Here is a 20,687-nt window from a genome sequence, read left to right as displayed (position 1 = left end):
ATATTAATTGAAAACTTTATGCCTATATTTGTACATATTTTGGCAGCATTTAAAAAAAATTTAAGCAGAGGCTTGGCTGTTTTTTCCTTTTCGTATAATATTTAAATAGGTACAAAAATTAGTCCATTAGTACGTTTATTACGATTACTCTCCTTATATTTATTTTCTTTTTATTAGGTTCTTTGCTCGTTCTGGTCATCGTTCGGACCACGGAATGCCTACTCCTTTTATAATTTGTATTGTTTGTGTAAAAGTAGTCCGATTTGCATGATATTTGTGATCATTTTAATTGGGAGAACGCCAGGAATCCATTAGTGTTGCTTTCATATCGATACGACGAAGAGTAAAGAATTTCTCAATACGCTGTAATGAATATTTCACCCTCGACTGTGGGTCGCCGACCTTGATTCGCTGCGGTCGGCCAAGGATTCATACCTGTTTCAGAAAAACTGTATACTTTATTCTTTATCGTATCGATATGGAAGTGATACCGATGGATTCTTTACGTTTTTCAAATGAAAATTATACCAAATTTCATGTAAATCGGACTATTTTTAACGAAGTTATGGAAATCAATTTATTATGAAGATTCCTTAATTACAATCCGATTTGTGTCGTTTTTTGGACCATTTTCATCGGGAAAACATAAGGAAACGATCCACGTCACTTTCGCCAAGATCCGGTGCGAAATGTAGAATTTTTTATTCGCCACGTCTTAGGGGGCAACATGGTACGGCCCCCCTGGTCTCGAGGGTCGAAGTCCTCGAAACCCATCGAGGCACGGCTTATCGACGGCGTTGCGTTTGGAGTCTTGGCTGCCAGGATCGGCTGCCAGGCTCGTCGCGCGCCTCAGACTCGTCCGCACTGTCGGAAATCCTGAGGCGCGCAACGAGCCTGGTTCCAAGTATCGTTTTTTCCTTTTCTAACTACCTTTTCTGTCTCTTATGAAAACTCTTCTGGATTCGAGGTTTGCGCGCGGGCAGGAGCGTGGGTGAAAAATTTGACCTGCATCACGAGCAATCAGAAGACTACCCCCCTTCTTCAAAACATCTTGCATATTACATCTCTTCATCATTTATCTTAGACATAACATCACTTGCATACCTATATGTATTTATTGTCTATCAATATTAGTTTTTATATTAAAACAAGCAGTGACATGGTAATTATTGCCGTTGATAGTAATATTTATGATCGTCACAACAGTGAATGTGTTAACTGCAATTTCATTTGCCATCGCATTGCCGGGGAAACATTTGGACATTTTTTAATGTACCCTTGTAAAATTTTACACTCGTTATAACTGAGTCATAAACCATTTCTAGAATTTATAGCACCTTCAGGTCAACCAAATTTAGCTTCGTAAAAACAGATGTTTCAGTGTACCCTACAGTAACAGCATTTATGATATCCTTTATAGGCCAGGTATATCGAGGAATTTGTATACTTTTCGCGAACGTATATCGCGATCGTGTCTTGTCGATCGTTTCGCAGATCGATAATATACATCGAACAGGTAGAACACAATACACCACTGCGGTGGATCGTGTACAAAGCATGTGGAGTCGACGTAGAAATGGGAGCCCGAACTCGCTATCTCTAAGTAGTGACGGGTACGACCTTCTGGCCCGCGCGAAGGAGCGCCACGATCCGGCCTCACGTACTTTTGCGGGCCGCGCGGCGTGTGGCGCGCCGGCCCGCGGGCCGGACCGCGCGCAAGACCGTCCGTGTAAAGGGCCCTATTGTAGGAGGGCCAGCGGGAAAATAATAAAAGGACACAGTACTGGTAACGATTGGTTTTATTCTTCAGTGACTCCGTCACTGGTCCAGATGCGACAGCCCTTACTCTAAGCATTCACGCTCTTATATCTACTTTACTCACGCACACACACATTCATTCCTAAACATGGGCTTCACGCCGCTATCGCCTGCAAGGGCCCGCCTGTCTGGGGCGCCTGTGTGGCATCACCCGACCCAGCCGGTTCAATGCTTACAATTCGGCCATCCTGACCGTTAATCGTCCCGATTAAACCGAAATACAAATGAAATGAATCCTTAAACTACTACGTACACTATCTTACTTTAGAATCGCCGAATATGATTTTTCACGGTTGCTGTGGCACCCACCGACGCATATTCGCCGCTTCCCAAGTCCCTTGATAAGGAAGTCGAGTGGTCTGAAACCCGTCAATGCCCTTAACCACATAACGGTCATTCCGCAGCACTCTCGCCACCTCATACGGGCCTTTATACATAGGTAAAAGTTTTGTAGAATGGCCGACATTACTAAAATTTCTAATCATAATTCTATCGCCAACCTGATACTCCTCTGCTGGCTTATGTTTCTTATCGTAATATTTTTTGTTCGCTTCGAAACTTTTCTTAATTTTCTCCGCGGCCTGATCCCGTTTCCCTACCAGATCTCTAGTCTCTGTAACAGCATCCACGGCTTCTAACGCGTCCCTGAGACTGTCTACCACTTGACCCCGTTGGTGCACCCCATACAACAACATACTCGGAGTCTCTCCCGTCGACTTGATTACCGTATTGTTACACGCGTATTCTACTTGGTCTAGCGTCTCATGCCAACAAACATTACGTTCGTCCGCCAACTTTGCAATCATAGGTATGATTGTCCTATTGAATCTTTCCACTTGACCGTTTGCTTGTGGTGAAGCAGTAGCAACTTTGACATGACGCACGCCTCGGTCATTAACAAAATTTTGAAAGTCTTGTGCCGTAAAACAACTTCCCCGATCAGAAACAATTTGGAGGGGCCTACTAAAAGTCGCAAAGTAGTTGTTTAAACATTTAATCACTTCTGCCGTATTCGTCGTTTTTGTCGCGTACAATTTCACAAACTTCGTAAATCCGTCCACTACTAAAAACACATATCGTTTACTGACAGCCTGCTTCTTGGTCATCGGTCCCAAGTGGTTTACATGTATTGTACTAAATGGTTTATTGCCCTTCGGAATCTCATGCAGCATGCCTTCCTCTTTTCCCGATTTTGGACAAAACGCAATACATTTAAGGCAACTTTTAATATGATTCTTCGCTTTCTCTCTCACATTCGGAAACCAATAACTGCTCAACACATTCTCTACGGTCTTATCCAACCCTACGTGTCCCATATCGTTATGATATCGTTGCAGGACACTCGGTTCCAACGCTGCAGGAACATAAAATAACGCATGATCCCTAAACTTTCGATAAACGAGACCATTTGCCATCTCAAAAAATTTGTCTTCCGAGTTCTCCAACCTCTCACGAACCTTAACTATTTCAGGGTCATTATCCTGACACAACGCGAGGTTTCTATCGAACGAATTATCATGTACGACGAGAATCTGCCGACTGAGAGCATCTACATGACCCATTCTACAGCCTGGTCTATGCTCCAACACGTAGTCATAGTTTTGCAACTCCAAAACCCAACGGGCTATTCGCGGGTTGGTATCTTTCTTATTTAACGTTAGACTAAGGGCCTGACAATCGGTAACAATCCTGAACTGGATCCCAATCAGATACGTTCGGAAACGGCGTAACGCGTAAATGATTGCCAATGTCTCCAACTCAAAGCTGTGATATTTGGCCTCCGTCTCCGTTGTTCTTTTCGAAAAATAAAAAACCGGATGGAACTTCTGATCAGCCTTCTTTTGCATCAAAATCGCGCCGAACCCCATCGCGCTCGCGTCACAATGCAACTCAGTCGTGTCGCGCGGACAGTAAATACACAAGATAGGGGCACGCATTAAACAGTCCTTCAGGCTATCAAACGCACGCACCTCTTCTGGACCGAATTTAAAATCCGTTGCCTTTCTGGTGATATCGTACAATGGTTTCGCGATTAAAGAAAAGCTCTCGATAAACTTCCGAAAGTACGAGCATAGTCCCAGAAAACTTTGCACATCCCGAATGCTTCGCGGGATTGGAAAAACCTTAACGCTATTTATTCCTCGCTCTGTAGGCCGAATACCCTTACCGGTCACGACATATCCCAAGTACTCTAATTCCGTCTGTAAAAATCTACACTTATCCAAACGCAACTCAAGCTTATTCGCGACGCACAACCGGAACACCTTTTCTAACACCCGCAGGTGGTGATCTATGGTGACCGTCGCAATGAGAAAGTCGTCCAGGTATACGGAAACATCCCCCGCGGCGATCAGGTCCCTAAACACCTGTGTAACAAACCGCTGGAATTTCAATGGTCCGCCCTTCAGGCCAAAAGGCATTTTAAGGCACTCGTATTGCCCCAATGGCGTGACAAACGACGTATACCTGACGGAATCCTCGTGCATCTTTATATGGAAGAACCCGTCCTTCAAATCTAATGACGTGAAATATTGCTTCCCTTCTAACAGGTCTAATTGATCTTCGATCAAAGGTAATGGGAAATTATCACGCTCCGTAATTTTATTTAAAAACCGAAAGTCTATACATACCCGAATTTCCCCGTTCTTCTTTGTAATTATTACTATCGGAGACGCGTATTCGGAGAAACTCTCCCTAATCGCTCCTTTCGCTAACAACTCGTCAATCACAGCCTTCAATTTTATTTTCTCACTATGAGATAACCTACGCGGGGAAAAGTGAAACGGCTTATCGTCTGTTAGCTTAAGTTTCATGACATTCTCCGTCTGCGGCTGCTCGGGTTTAACAGGCTTTTCGTACTCGTCGACAAACAAACGGCGAGTCCGTTCTCGAATTTCAGGCGCGATCTGCTCATTAATGATAAGTTCAGACGCCCGGTCTTCGTCGCTCAACACGACGTCGACGTTCATAATCTGCCTGACCTCATCGTTTATTCTTAACGTTATTTTTGCCGCCTTCATGAAATCTCTTCCTAGGACCAATGAATTGCGCATTGTTCCCTCCGTCACCACGTATAAATTCATAACATGAGCAGTGCTATACAATGTAAGACGCGCCTCAATGCATCCGATAATATGCATTACGCTATTATTTAATCCTGTGAACTTATACGTCTTCGTTGCCGGACGCACGAGACTACGCGGCACATAAGCCTCTTTAACAAAACTAATGGGACTACCCGAATCTACTAGTGCGTTTAATTGAACCGAAAGGACCTTACTGTCAGGGTCGTTTAATTCTAATGTTACCGTCGGAAAAAATTCGTCTTCTTCGCCATGCGGGAGGGTCACGTAGCTAACGTTGTCCTGCGCAGCTTGACACTGGCCAGCCCTATGCCCCATGACGCCGCACTTAAAACAGGATCCTGGCTCCCTCCTTGGCTTCCTGCACTCTGCTGCAAAATGTCCTGTCCTGTTGCAGTTGAAACATCGAACCTTCTTCGGCTCCTTCGAATCCCGATGCTCCTGGCCGTCCTATCGCCTGCAAGGGCCCGCCTGTCCGGGGCGCCTGTGTGGCATCACCCGACCCAGCCGGTTCAATGCTTACACCATAAAGTGCTTAAATAAAAAAAAGCTACCGGGAGATCGTCTATAATTCCATTATTTATTTATATATTGCATTGCAAAAAAATACAAGAACTTTAAAATATATACTTTCGAATACACAACCGTTTATTTAAAAAAGTCTTCGAGTGTAATTTAATTATATGACAATGAAATAACGCCGTAATTGAATTACAATCCACATTTGAATTCAAACTTTTCAATTAAGGGGGGAATTTCTTTTTTCTTGGTCAAAAATATCGATACTTTAGGATTTTTTATAAACAAAAATGTAACATTAATTAATTTGAAACTTTGTATATGTGTTAGTAACACTTTCATTATGTTATATAAATTTTTTCAGTTCAGTTCACTTAAAAATACAGTTTCAGTTGCCCGTGAACTAGGACGCTCCGCACAATTGCTTCATTAACGGTTGACATGATATCTGCCCTCCAGTTTATCTGAAATCAAAAATTCTAATGAGATTTTATTTTATACACATATAATTATCGTTTGACCTACAATGAATAAAAAAAATATATTTTTCGAGAAATGGTAACTGTTTAAATTCAGATGTTCGATTTTTTGCAAAAAATTACCCGAACTTTTGATAATTAAAAAAAATATATACAACCTATCGTCTTGCCTGTAGGTCAAACGATAAAAGAATTCTTTCTTAACATGCAGTTAAAATTTCAAGTTGATCGATCCAGTACTTTTTTTTAAATCATGTCAACCAGCTACGAAAAAGTTGTGTCGAGAAAAACGCGTTTAAAGTTTGTAGTGCAGTTACTGAACAAATATCAGGTACTTACAACTAATCAGCTATTCCAGGTCCGTAGATTATTCCTTCCTCTTGCTCGTCGAATTGATTTTTTTCTAAATTTGCCATTCTAGCCTCTGTACGGGCCTTTTTCGTTGCTTCAAGGCTTCGTCTCGCCGATCTTTGTAATCGCCATTCATCTCTAGTCGTGGCGAAACTTTTGCATTGATCTCCAATAACGATACCAATATTGTCCATGATATTTAAAATTGCATAGCAGCCTTCATTAAAAATGCCTGCTGCTATAAATGCTGAAATCTCAATTGTTTTCAGTCCACAATGAAGGTGTTTGGGGGCAAGTCGCCAGAGCGACGAGTTGAAACTCTCATTGTTATTTTGAGTTTCACCACCCAAACACCTTTCTAATAATTCTTTTGAAGATAAATCTTCATAAATTGATTTTATTTCTTTTGCAACGTCTTCATGAAGTGGTGGCTCGTGGTTAAATTGTTTAAGAGTACCTTCAGCTTCAGCTTTACGCCATTTACACCAACTACCAGACCCCTTTGGACAGTACATGTGTTTGGGATATTTATCTGAAGATATTTTATGATAATATGTTGCCCATATAGCTTCGTACATGTCATCGATAGAACCTGAATGTCTTCTGATAGCTAAACCATAGTACACTGTTAATTGTTTAATTAATTTATCAGTTAATTTATTTTTTCCTCCGAGTTTCTTGGTCTTCTTTATGTTTCTTAGCCGCGATCCCATACGTTTCTCTACATGACCTACACATTCTTTTTTCTTCAATATAAAATCGTCACCATATGGATTTTCCTCGAGCAATGCTTTAAATGTCTTTGTGTCTCCATCACCAATATAGTTTCTATATCTTATTCCAAAATATTCTACAGATCGCAGGAACATTTCCTTCATGCCATCCACTTCCATCTTTCCGGACGACCCGCTATGGTTAGCAGTGCACTCGTCCTTGTGTTCTTCCATCCACAGGTCGTATTCCACCGTACCAGATTTTGATTCCCACACTTTACAACCATGGCAATATGAAGATTTCACTACGATATCGATTATTTTGCTAGAATATTTTCCAATAAGTGATGTGACTCCAAATAATGAATTGAATCCTCTCTTTTTCCATGTACCATCGCCGGAGACTGTGATCTCTGTCATCGGGTTCCCATTTTCAGCATTTTTTATTTTTTCCTCTTCTACTGCTTTCCTTCTCAAAATATCAAAAACTGTTTTAGCTCCTGAATATATACTATCTAAAGAAGTATAATATAGAGTGGAACTAATTCCTTGACAAATGTCCATGAGGCCACAAAATGTATTTAAACCTTCTTTGCCAACTCCCAACATTCTCAAAACTAAAATAATTCTTCTATTTATTTCATAGGATTTACCATCGATCAAAGGGCACGAATTTATGTATTGAGAACCACATTTACACTCTATTGTGATTTTAAATCCTAATCCACGAGAATTAGTTTCACAAAAATTCACTTGTCCTTTACACACTTTACATACAACAAATTGAGATATTGCAGTGAAAACTGATAAAAAAGCAATAATCCGATATCCATGGCTTGGATTCACAGTAAAATCTTCAAGATTCGTTGATGCTAATTTTTTAGCAGACGTACTCGCAAATGAAATTTCTCTTTCACGAGTATGAATATTTCCCGTGAATTTCCTTTTTTTAGTTCTATCAGCACGCGTAGAACTTCCTCTATGCTGCTTTCTATCCATGGCACTCGTGTTCAAATGAAGTTATTTAACAATAAAACTATGACAAAACAAAACAAAGAAAGAGATCATAAATAACTAATAACAAAAACACAAATAACAGTTTAAACAAAAACACAAATAACAGTTTAAACAATAACACAATAATATCGAGATTCACAGGAAGAGAGCGAAGTGCACGTTTCAAAAGCCGAAGACATTCTGCTCGTTCCAAGCAACGTAAGCGAACAAATATCTCTAAAGAGTTCAAGAGGATAGAGAGACTTTTCCTTCTCACATCTGGAAATTGTCTTTCGACACGTACTTGTAAGCAGACCGTAGGTCTGCTCCGCAGCTGTTGACACCGTCCTTTTAGGCCTAACTGCTCAAGAGTCAAGGCGAACGAAACGAAGTCACTAAAGATGTCTTTGTCAAATTATGCTTATGTCACTGCAAATACATTTGAACTTGGCTGTTAGAAAACTACGACTCCAATAACATAAACGTTTTACAACAGTACCATGGATTCTGGGAGTATCGATCGCTCGATCACTTGCCGCCAAATATATACCTTACTTCAAAAGTCCATAACTTTGAAAATTTTATGAATTTTGACTTAAAATTTTGCAGAGACATTCCTACAAAGTTAAACTACAAGATTCTGTAAAAAACAAAAAATCGATTTTTTGACCAAAAAAAAAGAAATTCCCCCCTTAATTGAATTGTTATTACTGTAATCATCTGAGGAATTGCGATAAATATTTATATTTATCTTTCATGTGTATATGACTATGATATGTACTCGTATAACAAACTTCGGTTAGCGATATGCCCTTTCTTTTATTTACCTTTCTCTCATTTGTTGTACAAGCTAATTTAATGTGTTGAATAGTATTAATATATATGTTAATAATAATCATTTGCGTACACCGTATAACAGGGATGCACAGACTTATTAAGACCAAGGGGCACATAGATTCACTGTGACTTATGGGAGGGCCGTCAAAAAACATGAAGGTTACCTATCATATATTATTTGTATTATTTATATGTATCATATATTATGACTTATTAAAATTAAAATAACACATGGTGAACGGGTTTGCGGGTAACACATGGTTTGGGGGCGAATGTGCACCTCTGGACAAGTGGAGATTTGTTAAGACAAACGTGCTACAAAATTGTTTATAACTTTGAAAATGATGTTTCAACGATTCCATTGTATATTGCACGTATAGGCATGGACCTACCACTACTCTGCCGCTTTGGCAGCATCTACCCAAATGGTGGGGCCTGGTCCACTGCGCACTCCTAAACGTAAACAAACACAATCCGACGTTTAAAGGGACAGAAGGTAGTGCAAGGTGGTTGACCTAGTTCGGGCCACTGTGCCAGACCCCAGCATTCGAGTACATACTACGGCAGAGTAGTGGGTGGGCCCATGCCTATACGTGCAACGCTATATAATCGAATCGTTGAATCATCATTTTCAATGTTATAAACAATTTTGTAGCAATTTTTTTTAACAAATCCCCCCCCCCCCAAACCAGTGATCATTACTTTTTGAACTCCTTGTATATTAAGTCGATCTGCGCATGCGTTAATATTATTGTTTGAATACGATTTAATTGAATTATTTTGTAATCATAATTCATGAAGTAATTCAATTGTAATTCTGCACATCTCTGTGCAATTGTAATACCCACATACTTAGTCACCCTAATAAACTAAAATTTCACAAAAATACAACCATATGTTTCCTTTTTATTGTCTGTGTCCATTGTAAAATTATATTCAGTTTCTTGTTTACCTTCAGTACTACATTGAAATGATATTTCCACGTAGTTGGAGCCACAGAGGCTCCCTAAGAATAAAAGTTTGCAGTGACAGCATTTTAAAAAAATGTTCGATTTCTGCTAGACATTTAGCTTGTTTTCCTTGTGTAGAATTAATTTTTCACAAATTAGAAACTCGTCCGTGGTTCCAAATATACCGAATTTTTTGAGGAGTGTATTAATAAAATAAATGAGGTCATAAATAAACTTACTTGATTGCTAGGCTGCGTCTCGGTGTCGTCCATGTCCTGTACGTCGATAGATTGACATTCAATTTCTTCGGGTTCGTCCCGCATCGCTTCCGGCTCGTCGGGGAGAGATGTCTCCTCCTCGATATTTGTGACACTCGCCGTTGGGATGTCCTGATCTTTTGTAAAGTGTAGCAAATCGTAGTACCAAAGTGATGGCACGTGTACATCTTCGGCCCCGTTCCCAGATCGTGTAGATGCCACTACTTTTCGAAATTCTTTGCGATATGTCCCACGCAAAGATTGAATTTTTTTACTTACGAACTCTCTGTCCGCATTGGGGAATATCGTTTTGCAATATGTTATTAATTTTTCGTAACAATCGTTTCTTAAATTGCGATTTTTATACTCCTTACTCCTCACTTTCCATAGAGAAGGGATTGTTTTGTATAAGGTAATTAACCCTGTTACTGCCTTCTTACTCCACTTTGTATCTTCCATCCTAATTTTATCAGTAATCACCAAGCAAATCACTGACGTAACAGAACTATACGAACGTATTGACACTTTTGACTTTTCGTTTGATTCTGACTTTTCTCCGTGCATTCACTTAAAACGTAAGCATTGGTTCCTCCCTCCATAGGTCAAATTCCTAGCGGGGGTGGTCATGGCAAAATTTACATTACATTTCCCTTATATGTTCTCTTAGAAACATCAAGCTTACGAACCTCTCTTTGAAAACAGAGTTTCTCGCAGGAAACGCACGGGATGCGTGGTGTGTCCATAGACCGCTTTGTGAAAGCTCTAAATGCTAAATAATATCGTGATGTAATCTCTTCTTCTTCGTTCAAGCTTATTTCAGTATTATTTTTTTGTAACGCTTCAGCTTCTTTCCGAGCTTGCAGTGTTATTCGTTCAAGTGTTTCAAGGTCACTATCGTTTAAAGCTTTGTCTAAAGTATGTAATAGGTCTTTATAAATGTTCACTATTCTGTATAACATTCTCTTCAAATTTCGTAAATCCGGAAAGTGAGGTGCCAAAATCTCAAACGCTAAAAAATTGGATTTACATAGTTTAGGGTTTATGTAACAACCATGAGAATGACCAACTTTTTCAGCATGCACTTTATTAGAACAGCTACTGATATGCTTGTTCAACTTATGTACATTTTTTAATGAGCATTCTAATAATCGTTTGAAGAAATCCTGTAAATTATTCAGAATTTCAACATCTTTTGTTTCACAAAGATAATTACAATGCCATGCTTTTGTCGTCTTCTTCGATTGCAATACAGGTAGAACGTTTATAGCTTTCCCTTCCGAATTCAGTATGATTGATTCAGAACCGGTGAAAGTATGGTATGAACTTTCCGCAAAATATGATTCTGAAGAAGATGTATGTCTGGATTGTCCACACAAAGCATTAATCCTGTCATCAACATCTAAACATTCTGCTGCGCGCGTTAAAGAAACTTCCACTTTTTGTTTACAATCTTTCAACAGTTTCCTCATTTCCGAAATGTACTTTTACCTAATATGAAAACCCCATTTTATTATACGCTCAGCTTCCAATCTACTTGCTTCTCCGGACGGCATACTAATAATTTTTGTAAGTTTTCTAATATATGTTTCTTTGCTATTTTTGGTTACTATATTGTTATTTGTTACAGCAATATAACGATACTTGTTTATGATTTTCAGAGCAGCACGACATTTTGCTACTTTATTATAGTCATCTCCTTTACGTATTTCATCGTAACATATCTTCCGCTTTTTGGAGATAACTTCTTTATTTAACTGATAATAATTTTTTTGCTCTCCGCATTTCACTTCTTTATTTGCGTCATAATGCACTTTTGCCTTTTTGATTATTCCTTCTTTATTTAGCTGACAATATTTTTTTCGCTTACCGCATTTCACTTCTTTATTTGCGCCATAATGCACTTTTGCCTTTTTTGATTATTCCTTCTTTACTTAGCTGATAATATTTTTTTCGCTTTGCGCATTTCACTTCTTTATTTGCGTCATACTGCATTTTTTCTTGTTTTTTATAACCTCTTTTTGTGCATTATAATATTCATAATTATAAAGTTTTATGTCTTTCTCCCTTTACAATCTTTGCCCTTTTTCGTGTTACACATTTATAACATAACATATTATTCTAATCATCTCTTTCACCAATGTTTTCATATTCTTGTACTGCGAAAATATTTAATTCCAAAACTTTTGTCGAGCAGGTGAAATGTGATAGCTGTTAAAATTACCGTATTTTTAACATTAAAATCTGCGTAGAGTAATATGTAACGTACTGTATATATTATGTAAATAATGTATTGTAGTAACAAATTGCATTGTATTTAAATTGCCAGATATTTGTATACCAACAATTTAGAGTTTTTATGTAAAGGTTAATATTATAGAAATGAAAGGGACGCACAGGCTTGGATGGATAGAAATGAAGGGGATGCACAGGTTTGGAGGTTGTCCGGAGAAGATTAGATAGATAGACAGAGCATTATGAGATACGAGCATTTTGTTTCGCACAAGTTTCTGGAAACTTGTTAAATCAGGTAAATCGCCAAAATTTGTCAAAAGACATAGAATTAAGCATTATTCAGAAAATAGATTATTTATGGTGAACTGCTTGCAATGTAGAGCACGTCACATTAGTGAAGAATGTACGCGGAAAACACATCTCCCTTGATAGCTTCCCGGCTTAAAAATCAACAATTCAAAAAGCCCGCGGCAGAATGTGTCCGTATCTATGCGAAAAGCGGGCTCCTTAAAAAACAAAAGAGCAGCGGAGGAGCTCGCCTCATCGTTGCACATGTGAGGAAGCTCATTCTCGATCGTGACTGCCCACCGGCGACAATGGCTAATAATGTAAGTATTAAAAAACATACTATTCATATATATAATCATATCAGAGTTATCGTAATTCATAATATAATCTAGCCCGGTTATCTGTATTCGCTAGTTTTATTCGTGAGATATTCGTGAGATTTATTTTTATTATTCGTTATTTTTATTCGTGATTCGTGAGATTTTTTCGTCACTTAAAATCTGATTACACGAGGCGTATGATAGATATGATAGAAAAAAGTCATAATGTTCAATTGCGAATTGGTAATAGGAAATTCGAATTATAAAAATAAAAATTACATTACATTACATTACAAAATATGTTTCTTCTCATTACTTCACGAGCCTTTCTATTATTATTCAATAAAAAAAAACTGTAACGTATTATAACATTATTTTGTGAACGATTCACAATTGTACCTAGTAGTAAAACAAGAAGATATTGCAGACGTTAACTTATAACGCCAACGATTAGAAATATATCAAACATATCTCGTAAACGAACATGTAAATTACAACATTTTGAAAGTGTTTGGTAGACACTTTGCCTATGTTAACTATCAGTGAAAGTAGACCGTAACTGTATAGCAAGTAATACAACAAGAATATATTAGACACGTTGAAGCATATTATATATAATTTGTAATGCCAGCGATTAGAAGTATGAAACAATATAAAATATGCTTCTATGTATCATTCACAAAATAATGTTATAATACGTTACAGTTTTTTGTATTGAATAATAATAATGGAAAGGCTTGTGAAGTAATGAGAAGAAAGAAATATATTTTGTAATGTAATGTAATGTAATTTTTGTAATTTCACATCATACATCTCAGTTTTCATATTTTTATATTTCCAATTTGCAATGGAACAATACGTACCCTTGCGCTACATGTATGACTTTCTTCTATCATACGCAGCTTTCATGAACTTTTGATCTTTTTTACTAATTAATTGTTTATTCATTTTTTTAGGAAAATGTAAGGGACGACGCCCTGTTGGACGGTAAATAATACAAATTTATTTATATACCTACATTTAATCTAAAAATTTATTTTTCCAGTCATTTAATGATGAAATTAATTTATTTTTATTTAGACATTGATGCTGAAATATCTGAATGAAATATGGCGGAGCCGCCACTGCCCATGGCTCCGCCACCACCACCACCACCAGCGAGCCCGGCCACGGCCGATAGTAGTAAGTACGTACAAATTTTAACCCTCGGTTGTCACACTGGGTCAAATTGACCCTGCAATGTTTTAAGCAAAACACTTTTTGTCGGAAATCTTATTGCTTCAAATTTCTTCTTTAAGCATGATGACACTTTAAATGTCATCAACTTTTAACGATGGGCATATATTCTACAATGTTCAAACTTTATCTCAGAATTTTTTATACTTAATTAAACAAATGGTTTTTAACTAACTGTTTGAAAATTGGCAGGGTCAAATTGACCCAGTGTGACAACGACGTTCGAAAAAGTAGGTGTGACAACCGAGGGTTAAAAAGTTGTATGTTTTTAGAATACTTTTTTAAATACTAAATTTAAATACTAATAAATTTATTGTTGTTTATTACTACTAATTTCATGACCGTACGTGGCTCGACATCAAAAAGGCAGTTGGAGGTTGAGGGCGCAAAAGGACCGATCCTCAGCGATTGAAATAATGAAAAATCAAGCCCTCACCCTCCGCAAAATAATCGCCGAGCAATATGGCCGTGGCCGGGGCCGCACAGTGGGCCGGATTCACTTAGTTTGAGCCATTTGGGTCTTTTTTTTAACATATCGGAATGAAATTTACGCCAAAAAATAGGAAAAAATTATTCCTTTCTAATGATGTATAATTTAAAATTTTTTTAATTTATTTATTTATTTACTTTTCAATTTTTTTTAACTAATTTGTGATAAAAAAAAATTTAATTCCGTTTATTTGATACCTTATTTAATGCCCTTTTCAGTGGTTTAAATGGAATGTTCGGGAAACTTTTCATTTCCATGTTATAAGGAAAAATCAAATAATAAATGAATGCAACCAAATATCGCCTTGTTGAAATTAAAGACCAACCTTTTGCGCTAAACATCATCTTCTATTAGTAATTAATGTAAATAATGTATTGAAAAATAATTCTGAATATGGTGAGGAAATTTGCGATATTTTTTTAAATTGACAAGGAATATCTTTCGAGTCCCAACGAGTCCCAACTTCTAACCAATTGGAATATTTTCAGTACTCCCTCCTCTAGATGATTATGTAAAAACCACATCCTACTTCGTCCTACTTTACAAATTATTACTGTTTAAAGCGCGTCGCGTGACGCGTCGCGTCCGATATCGGGACTCCGCGAGACACTCAGACACTCTCCCAAGGATTTGTTTAGATTATAGGCACATGAAATTGTTTATGCTATGGTGCAGATAAGCCTTCGACAAAGTCCTGGATTTTCTGTCTGCAGTCAGTTGAAACAGTACCATCAGAGACTGCACAGTGTGACATTCGAAGCATTTTGCAAAATATTTTAACGTTTCGCTCTAGTATTCTTTCGTTTTATACAATTTTAGTTTTGCCTTGTATAGTTTATATTTAGAGTGCATAATATATGTGTTTATTTTATATTTATATAAGTTTATCAGTGAAGTTCATCAGTGAAGTTTATATTTAAGTTTTGTTTTCTTACATTTATATTACATTTCATTTTACACATATTTGGTAAGTACGAAAACACTTACACATTTTAGTGGGTATTTTCTAGCATTCAACAGCATTCCGCATTTTCTTTTTTTATTCAGATATTAGTTATTTAATGATAATGGAGGCTTTCCGCACACACCAAGACTTGTTCTTGACACTAAAAGATTCGTCCAAAGCCCTGAATGACTACGTATTTTTACACCAAATTATATGTGAGAAAATCGATATTTCTTCACAAAGTTCAGACGCACTAAAAACAAGGTTACGCAAATTTGTTTGTAAATTAAAGCAGAAATGGGTCCAATCTCGCTATATAGAAACCAAATTCCTTAAAAGTAATGCGAAATGGTTAGCAAAAGATTTCATATATCCAAGTGAAATATTATCAAAAATCCTGTCTACAAGTTCAAAAAATCCTGCAGTGAGGCCGAAATTATCTGTTGTAGAAATTTATAAAGGGAAAAAATCATATTCTGATTCCAGCAGAAGTGAAAAACAACGAAGAAGTCGATCTTTAGTAAACAATTTCTCCTTGGAAGAATTACTGAATGCAGTAAAAATGAGTTATAGAAAACGTGGAATGCATAAACAGTCACGCCTTCTTCAATATCTAGAAGATAATGAAAATAATAAGAATATTGAAACTCTATTTAAAAAGAAGTGTACGTCAAAAGGAACAATTTTTGCACCAGAAAAAGCTTTAAGCATATTTATTACCGCTGATCTTTCAAAATTTCAATATATTAGTATTAGAAATGAATCAATTAGGTGTAATAACAACCAGTGGCCCTCGTACTTCCAATTACGCAAAGAAAAAAATAATTGTTACCCATCAAAGAATACAATTGAAATCACCGAAAACTATGCGAAAGTAGAACTACAAAGCTTGTTAGACCACACAACATCAAGAATATTAAAAAGTTTAGGGAAATTAACAGAAAACACAAAATTCGTACTTACATGTAAATGGGGTTGTGATGGTGCTTCGGGGCAACCAAGGTACAAGCAATTACAAACGGATTTTTCAAGAAACGAGGACAGCGTTTTTGTTTCAAGCTTGGTGCCTTTAAGATTACACAATAAATTAACTTGCAAAGACTTATGGGTAAATCCTTGGCCATCATCACCATGGTATTGTCGGCCAATGAAATTTGAATTTGTAAAAGAAACAGACGAAATAGTAAACCAGGAAATCAGTAGGGTTAATAATGAAATTCAGAATTTAGAACCATTTAAAATAAATAATGTACAAATAGAATATGTCATGGCTCTGACAATGGTGGACAACAAAATATGCAATATCATAACAAATACGAAATCCGCAATGCGTTGCTATATTTGTAATGCCAAACCAACGGAAATGAATAATTTAGATCTTGTAAATTCTAAAGTTTGCAACAATAGTAATTATTCGTTTGGAATTTCGTCACTCCACGCTTGGATTCGATGTTTCGAATGTTTGCTACATGTAGCATATAACATGCCGTTTAAAAAGTGGACAGCAAATACACCACAAAGAAAGAAACTCCACAATGAGAGAAAGGAGGAGATACAACGAAAGTTCAAAGACAAAATGGGTTTGTTAGTTGATATGGTGAAACAAGGATGGGGTTCATCTAATGATGGAAACACTGCAAGGCGATTCTTTTCCAATGCCCAGCTTTCGGCAGAAATAACAGGAATCGATATAAAATTAATTAAACGTTTTCATACCATTCTACAAGTAATTTCCTCTCCACATAAAATAAATCTTGAGAAATTCAAAGAATACACCCAGACTACAGCAAGATATTTTGTCCATGACTATGGGTGGTATTATATGCCAGCCTCCGTACATAAGCTATTGATACATAGTGATGAAATAATAAAGCATGCACTGCTTCCGATTGGCCAATTATCAGAAGAAGCTCAAGAAACAAAACATAAAGATTTTAAAAAATTTAGGGCCAATAATACTCGAAAATATTCCAGAATTGCTACAAATGAAGACATATTTCATAGATTGTTATTAACGTCCGACCCATACATATCGACCTTAAGAATCAAATCATACAAGAAGAAAGTTAAACCACTGGATCCTGAAGCTGCAGAGCTGATACTGAAATAAAATCAAGAAACTCAACTATCAGCCTGTTACTTACAACACGAAATGGTAAGATTAGTCAAATTACTTTTTATGTTTAATAGTACCTATTGAGAGTCAGAATACAATTTTAGGCGAAGGCTTATCTGCACCATAGCATAAACAATTTCATGTGCCTATAATCTAAACAAATCCTTGGGAGAGTGTCTGAGTGTCTCGCGGAGTCCCGATATCGGACGCGACGCGTCACGCGACGCGCTTTAAACAGTAATAATTTGTAAAGTAGGACGAAGTAGGATGTGGTTTTTACATAATCATCTAGAGGAGGGAGTACTGAAAATATTCCAATTGGTTAGAAGTTGGGACTCGTTGGGACTCGAAAGATATTCCTTGTCAATTTAAAAAAATATCGCAAATTTCCTCACCATATTCAGAATTATTTTTCAATACATTATTTACATTAATTACTAATAGAAGATGATGTTTAGCGCAAAAGGTTGGTCTTTAATTTCAACAAGGCGATATTTGGTTGCATTCATTTATTATTTGATTTTTCCTTATAACATGGAAATGAAAAGTTTCCCGAACATTCCATTTAAACCACTGAAAAGGGCATTAAATAAGGTATCAAATAAACGGAATTAAATTTTTTTTTATCACAAATTAGTTAAAAAAATTGAAAAGTAAATAAATAAATAAATTAAAAAAATTTTAAATTATACATCATTAGAAAGGAATAATTTTTTCCTATTTTTTGGCGTAAATTTCATTCCGATATGTTAAAAAAAAGACCCAAATGGCTCAAACTAAGTGAATCCGGCCCACTGTGGGCCGTGGCCGAGGCCGTGGCTGGGAGCGCGGCCATGGTATCGAGCGGGGTCGGGGCCGTGGCGGCGGCCAATAATTAACAAAAAAAAAATAATTTTTCTATTTTATTTTAATAAAAAAATAAATATAATTATTATTTTATAGATAAAATGTGTGGTTATTTTATTTGCTCATGTAACAGAATTACTTTCTCTTTCAGCTGTTGAAATAAATCTCTTCGTCTGCATCGTTCACTGAAAAATAGGACACATTTATTAATTATTTATAAATTATCACACATGCTCATATGTTAAGATCATTGAATATGCAAAACCCTACCTGAAAATTTATGCGTATATACTCTGACATAGATCACTCTGCATCATCTTCTGCTTCGATTTTCTGTAAATATATATAAAGCCACATTTTAGTTATACAACTTAACGTAGAACTTACTTATGTAGAAATAGAGTGGCCTTCTGCTACAGTGAGTGTAGAGACTACATAATGTGTCCGAAGGAGGTGAGAGTGTATGGCAGAAAGTATTGTTGCAGGAAATTTAAATGCTAATTGTATTTTTAACGCACAATTTATTGGTGTTGGAATAAAATTAATTTAGTATGTTTAGTGGTGAATTGAAATATTATTAATGGGAATCTAAAAAATTAATGAATTAATGAATAGCGTGGCAACTCGGTACTGTGGATTTTATTTCACTAAAGATTGAAACGCATCAAGGAAGATGTGTTTTCAGCATACTTTCTTCACTAATTTGACTTGCTCTACATTGCAAGTAGTTCACCATAAATAATCTATTTTCTGAATAATGCTTAATGCTATGTCGTTTGACAAAGTTTGGCGATTTACCTTATTTAATAAGCTTCCAGAAACTTGTGCGAAACAAGATGCTCTGTCTATCTATCTAATCTTCTCCGGACAACCTCCAAGCCTGTGCATCCCCTTCATTTCTACCCATCCAAGCCTGTGCGTCCCCTTCATTTCTATAATATAATATAAGCTTTACATAAAAACTCAAAATTGCTGATATACAAATATCTGGCAATTTAAATACAATGCAATTTGTTACAACAATATATTATTTTGTACATGCATGGTACAAATTTCCAGAAACTTATGCGAAAGGAGATACTTCTCTGTCGAACCTTCTCCGAACAACTTCCAAGTCTACGACTCTACATAAGAAATTTATTAAAAAAATTTTGCGTGTTACCTAGTTAATTGAGACAATAATTCAGTCTCCTATGTGGTGTAAAAACTCGTGACATTTCAAATTTGGACAACTTACCTTATTTGACACTTGGCAGATTATGATGATTTGACACTTGGTAGGTTATAAAATTCAAAATGGTATACATAGGTATATATATGTACAATGACGGACGACGATCCCTGCCGAATGATTCCGAGAGTCGACGAATCGACGAACGAAACATGTGTTTGTTCATCGGTGTGCGTGTAACGCGTATACGTATTATGTTTGACGAAAAAATTCCTTGGAGAATCAGAATCAGAAGAAAAACCATATCGTAACTGACAGATCCATGAGACGATATTACGATATCTCTGTTATGCGAGGACTGATTTTATTGAAATTGGTCTTATTCGAAAGCTTATATGCGGTTTACATAAGAAAAATGCCTTTAAATTTAGAAAATATTGCAGGCGTGATGAGATATTAAGGAAATAAGTTTCAGGTTAGGTTGGAATGGTTCCGCGATGAGTAAAGGTACACGGTAGCAACAGTCGACATATACAGGGTGTCTTTCCTGTACTTGGCGTCGAGACGCTACCGCGTCTCTAGATAACATTTTCTGAATTTGTACCTATGTTGAACGATGATACATGCAAAATTGCAATTCGTTCAAGTGGTATGCAATTACCAGTACTTGTACCCCGTATATCCGCATGAACTAAAATTTTTTTCATTGCGGCTTTAAACTTTCGAACTGTGGGGTTATTATTTGCCCCACTGTGATGATGAATACAACCAACTAGTAGTTCAATATCATCCTGGCTGATTTTATAAAAAGGGATATATTTTAGTAAATTACTCTTCTTGCAAAGGTTTTCAAATAATGTTAACGCACTCTGCATACAAATAAGTAATCCTAAAAAGCCAGTTTTACGGCGTGAAGATTTTACAGAATTAGCATATTCATTTTTATCGATTCAATATTTTCTGCATTTAGAGCTTTTTTGAACCCTATCTGTTTCATACTTTTGGAATTGAGAACATCAAATAAATCGTTAAACGTTTC

At 36.7% G+C, this 20,687-nt stretch overlaps 2 protein-coding genes and 3 long non-coding RNA genes across 8 annotated transcripts in view; 3 read left to right on the top strand and 2 right to left on the bottom strand.

Moving 5' to 3' along the window:
* The window catches only part of LOC143367066 (uncharacterized), a 391,763-nt gene that overhangs the window by 252,507 nt on the left and 118,569 nt on the right, over positions 1-20,687 (top strand). The gene's annotated exons all lie outside the window — the stretch shown is intronic.
* The window catches only part of LOC143367001 (fatty-acid amide hydrolase 2), a 174,392-nt gene that overhangs the window by 63,744 nt on the left and 89,961 nt on the right, over positions 1-20,687 (top strand). The gene's annotated exons all lie outside the window — the stretch shown is intronic.
* On the bottom strand, positions 5,649-9,859 carry LOC143366999 (uncharacterized). 2 transcript variants are annotated; one of them, XR_013084883.1, is made up of 3 exons: positions 8,407-9,859; positions 6,239-6,302; positions 5,649-5,884 (listed from the first exon to the last, which is right to left on the bottom strand). XR_013084883.1 is itself a non-coding variant. In XM_076808583.1 (2 exons), the coding sequence occupies exon 1, from the start codon at positions 7,960-7,962 to the stop codon at positions 6,241-6,243; it is 1,722 nt and encodes a 573-aa protein (XP_076664698.1). In that variant the 5' UTR covers positions 7,963-8,214; the 3' UTR covers positions 5,649-5,884; positions 6,239-6,240. The 2 variants fall into 2 exon arrangements, 1 of the variants encoding a protein (XP_076664698.1); XM_076808583.1 differs by lacking the exon at positions 8,407-9,859 and having other exon boundaries at positions 6,239-8,214.
* LOC143367114 (uncharacterized) lies at positions 12,664-14,202 on the top strand. Its single transcript, XR_013084978.1, has 3 exons — positions 12,664-12,843; positions 13,800-13,830; positions 13,924-14,202. It is a non-coding gene; the product is annotated as an uncharacterized LOC143367114 (long non-coding RNA).
* LOC143367107 (uncharacterized) lies at positions 18,582-19,735 on the bottom strand. The gene is made up of 3 exons (XR_013084970.1): positions 19,276-19,735; positions 18,748-18,810; positions 18,582-18,662 (listed from the first exon to the last, which is right to left on the bottom strand). It is a non-coding gene; the product is annotated as an uncharacterized LOC143367107 (long non-coding RNA).

Source organism: Andrena cerasifolii, chromosome 3 (assembly GCF_050908995.1).
Source record: "Andrena cerasifolii isolate SP2316 chromosome 3, iyAndCera1_principal, whole genome shotgun sequence".
In the NCBI taxonomy this organism is placed as follows: Eukaryota; Metazoa; Arthropoda; class Insecta; order Hymenoptera; family Andrenidae; genus Andrena; species Andrena cerasifolii.
This window is presented reverse-complemented; position numbering and strand designations above follow the sequence as displayed.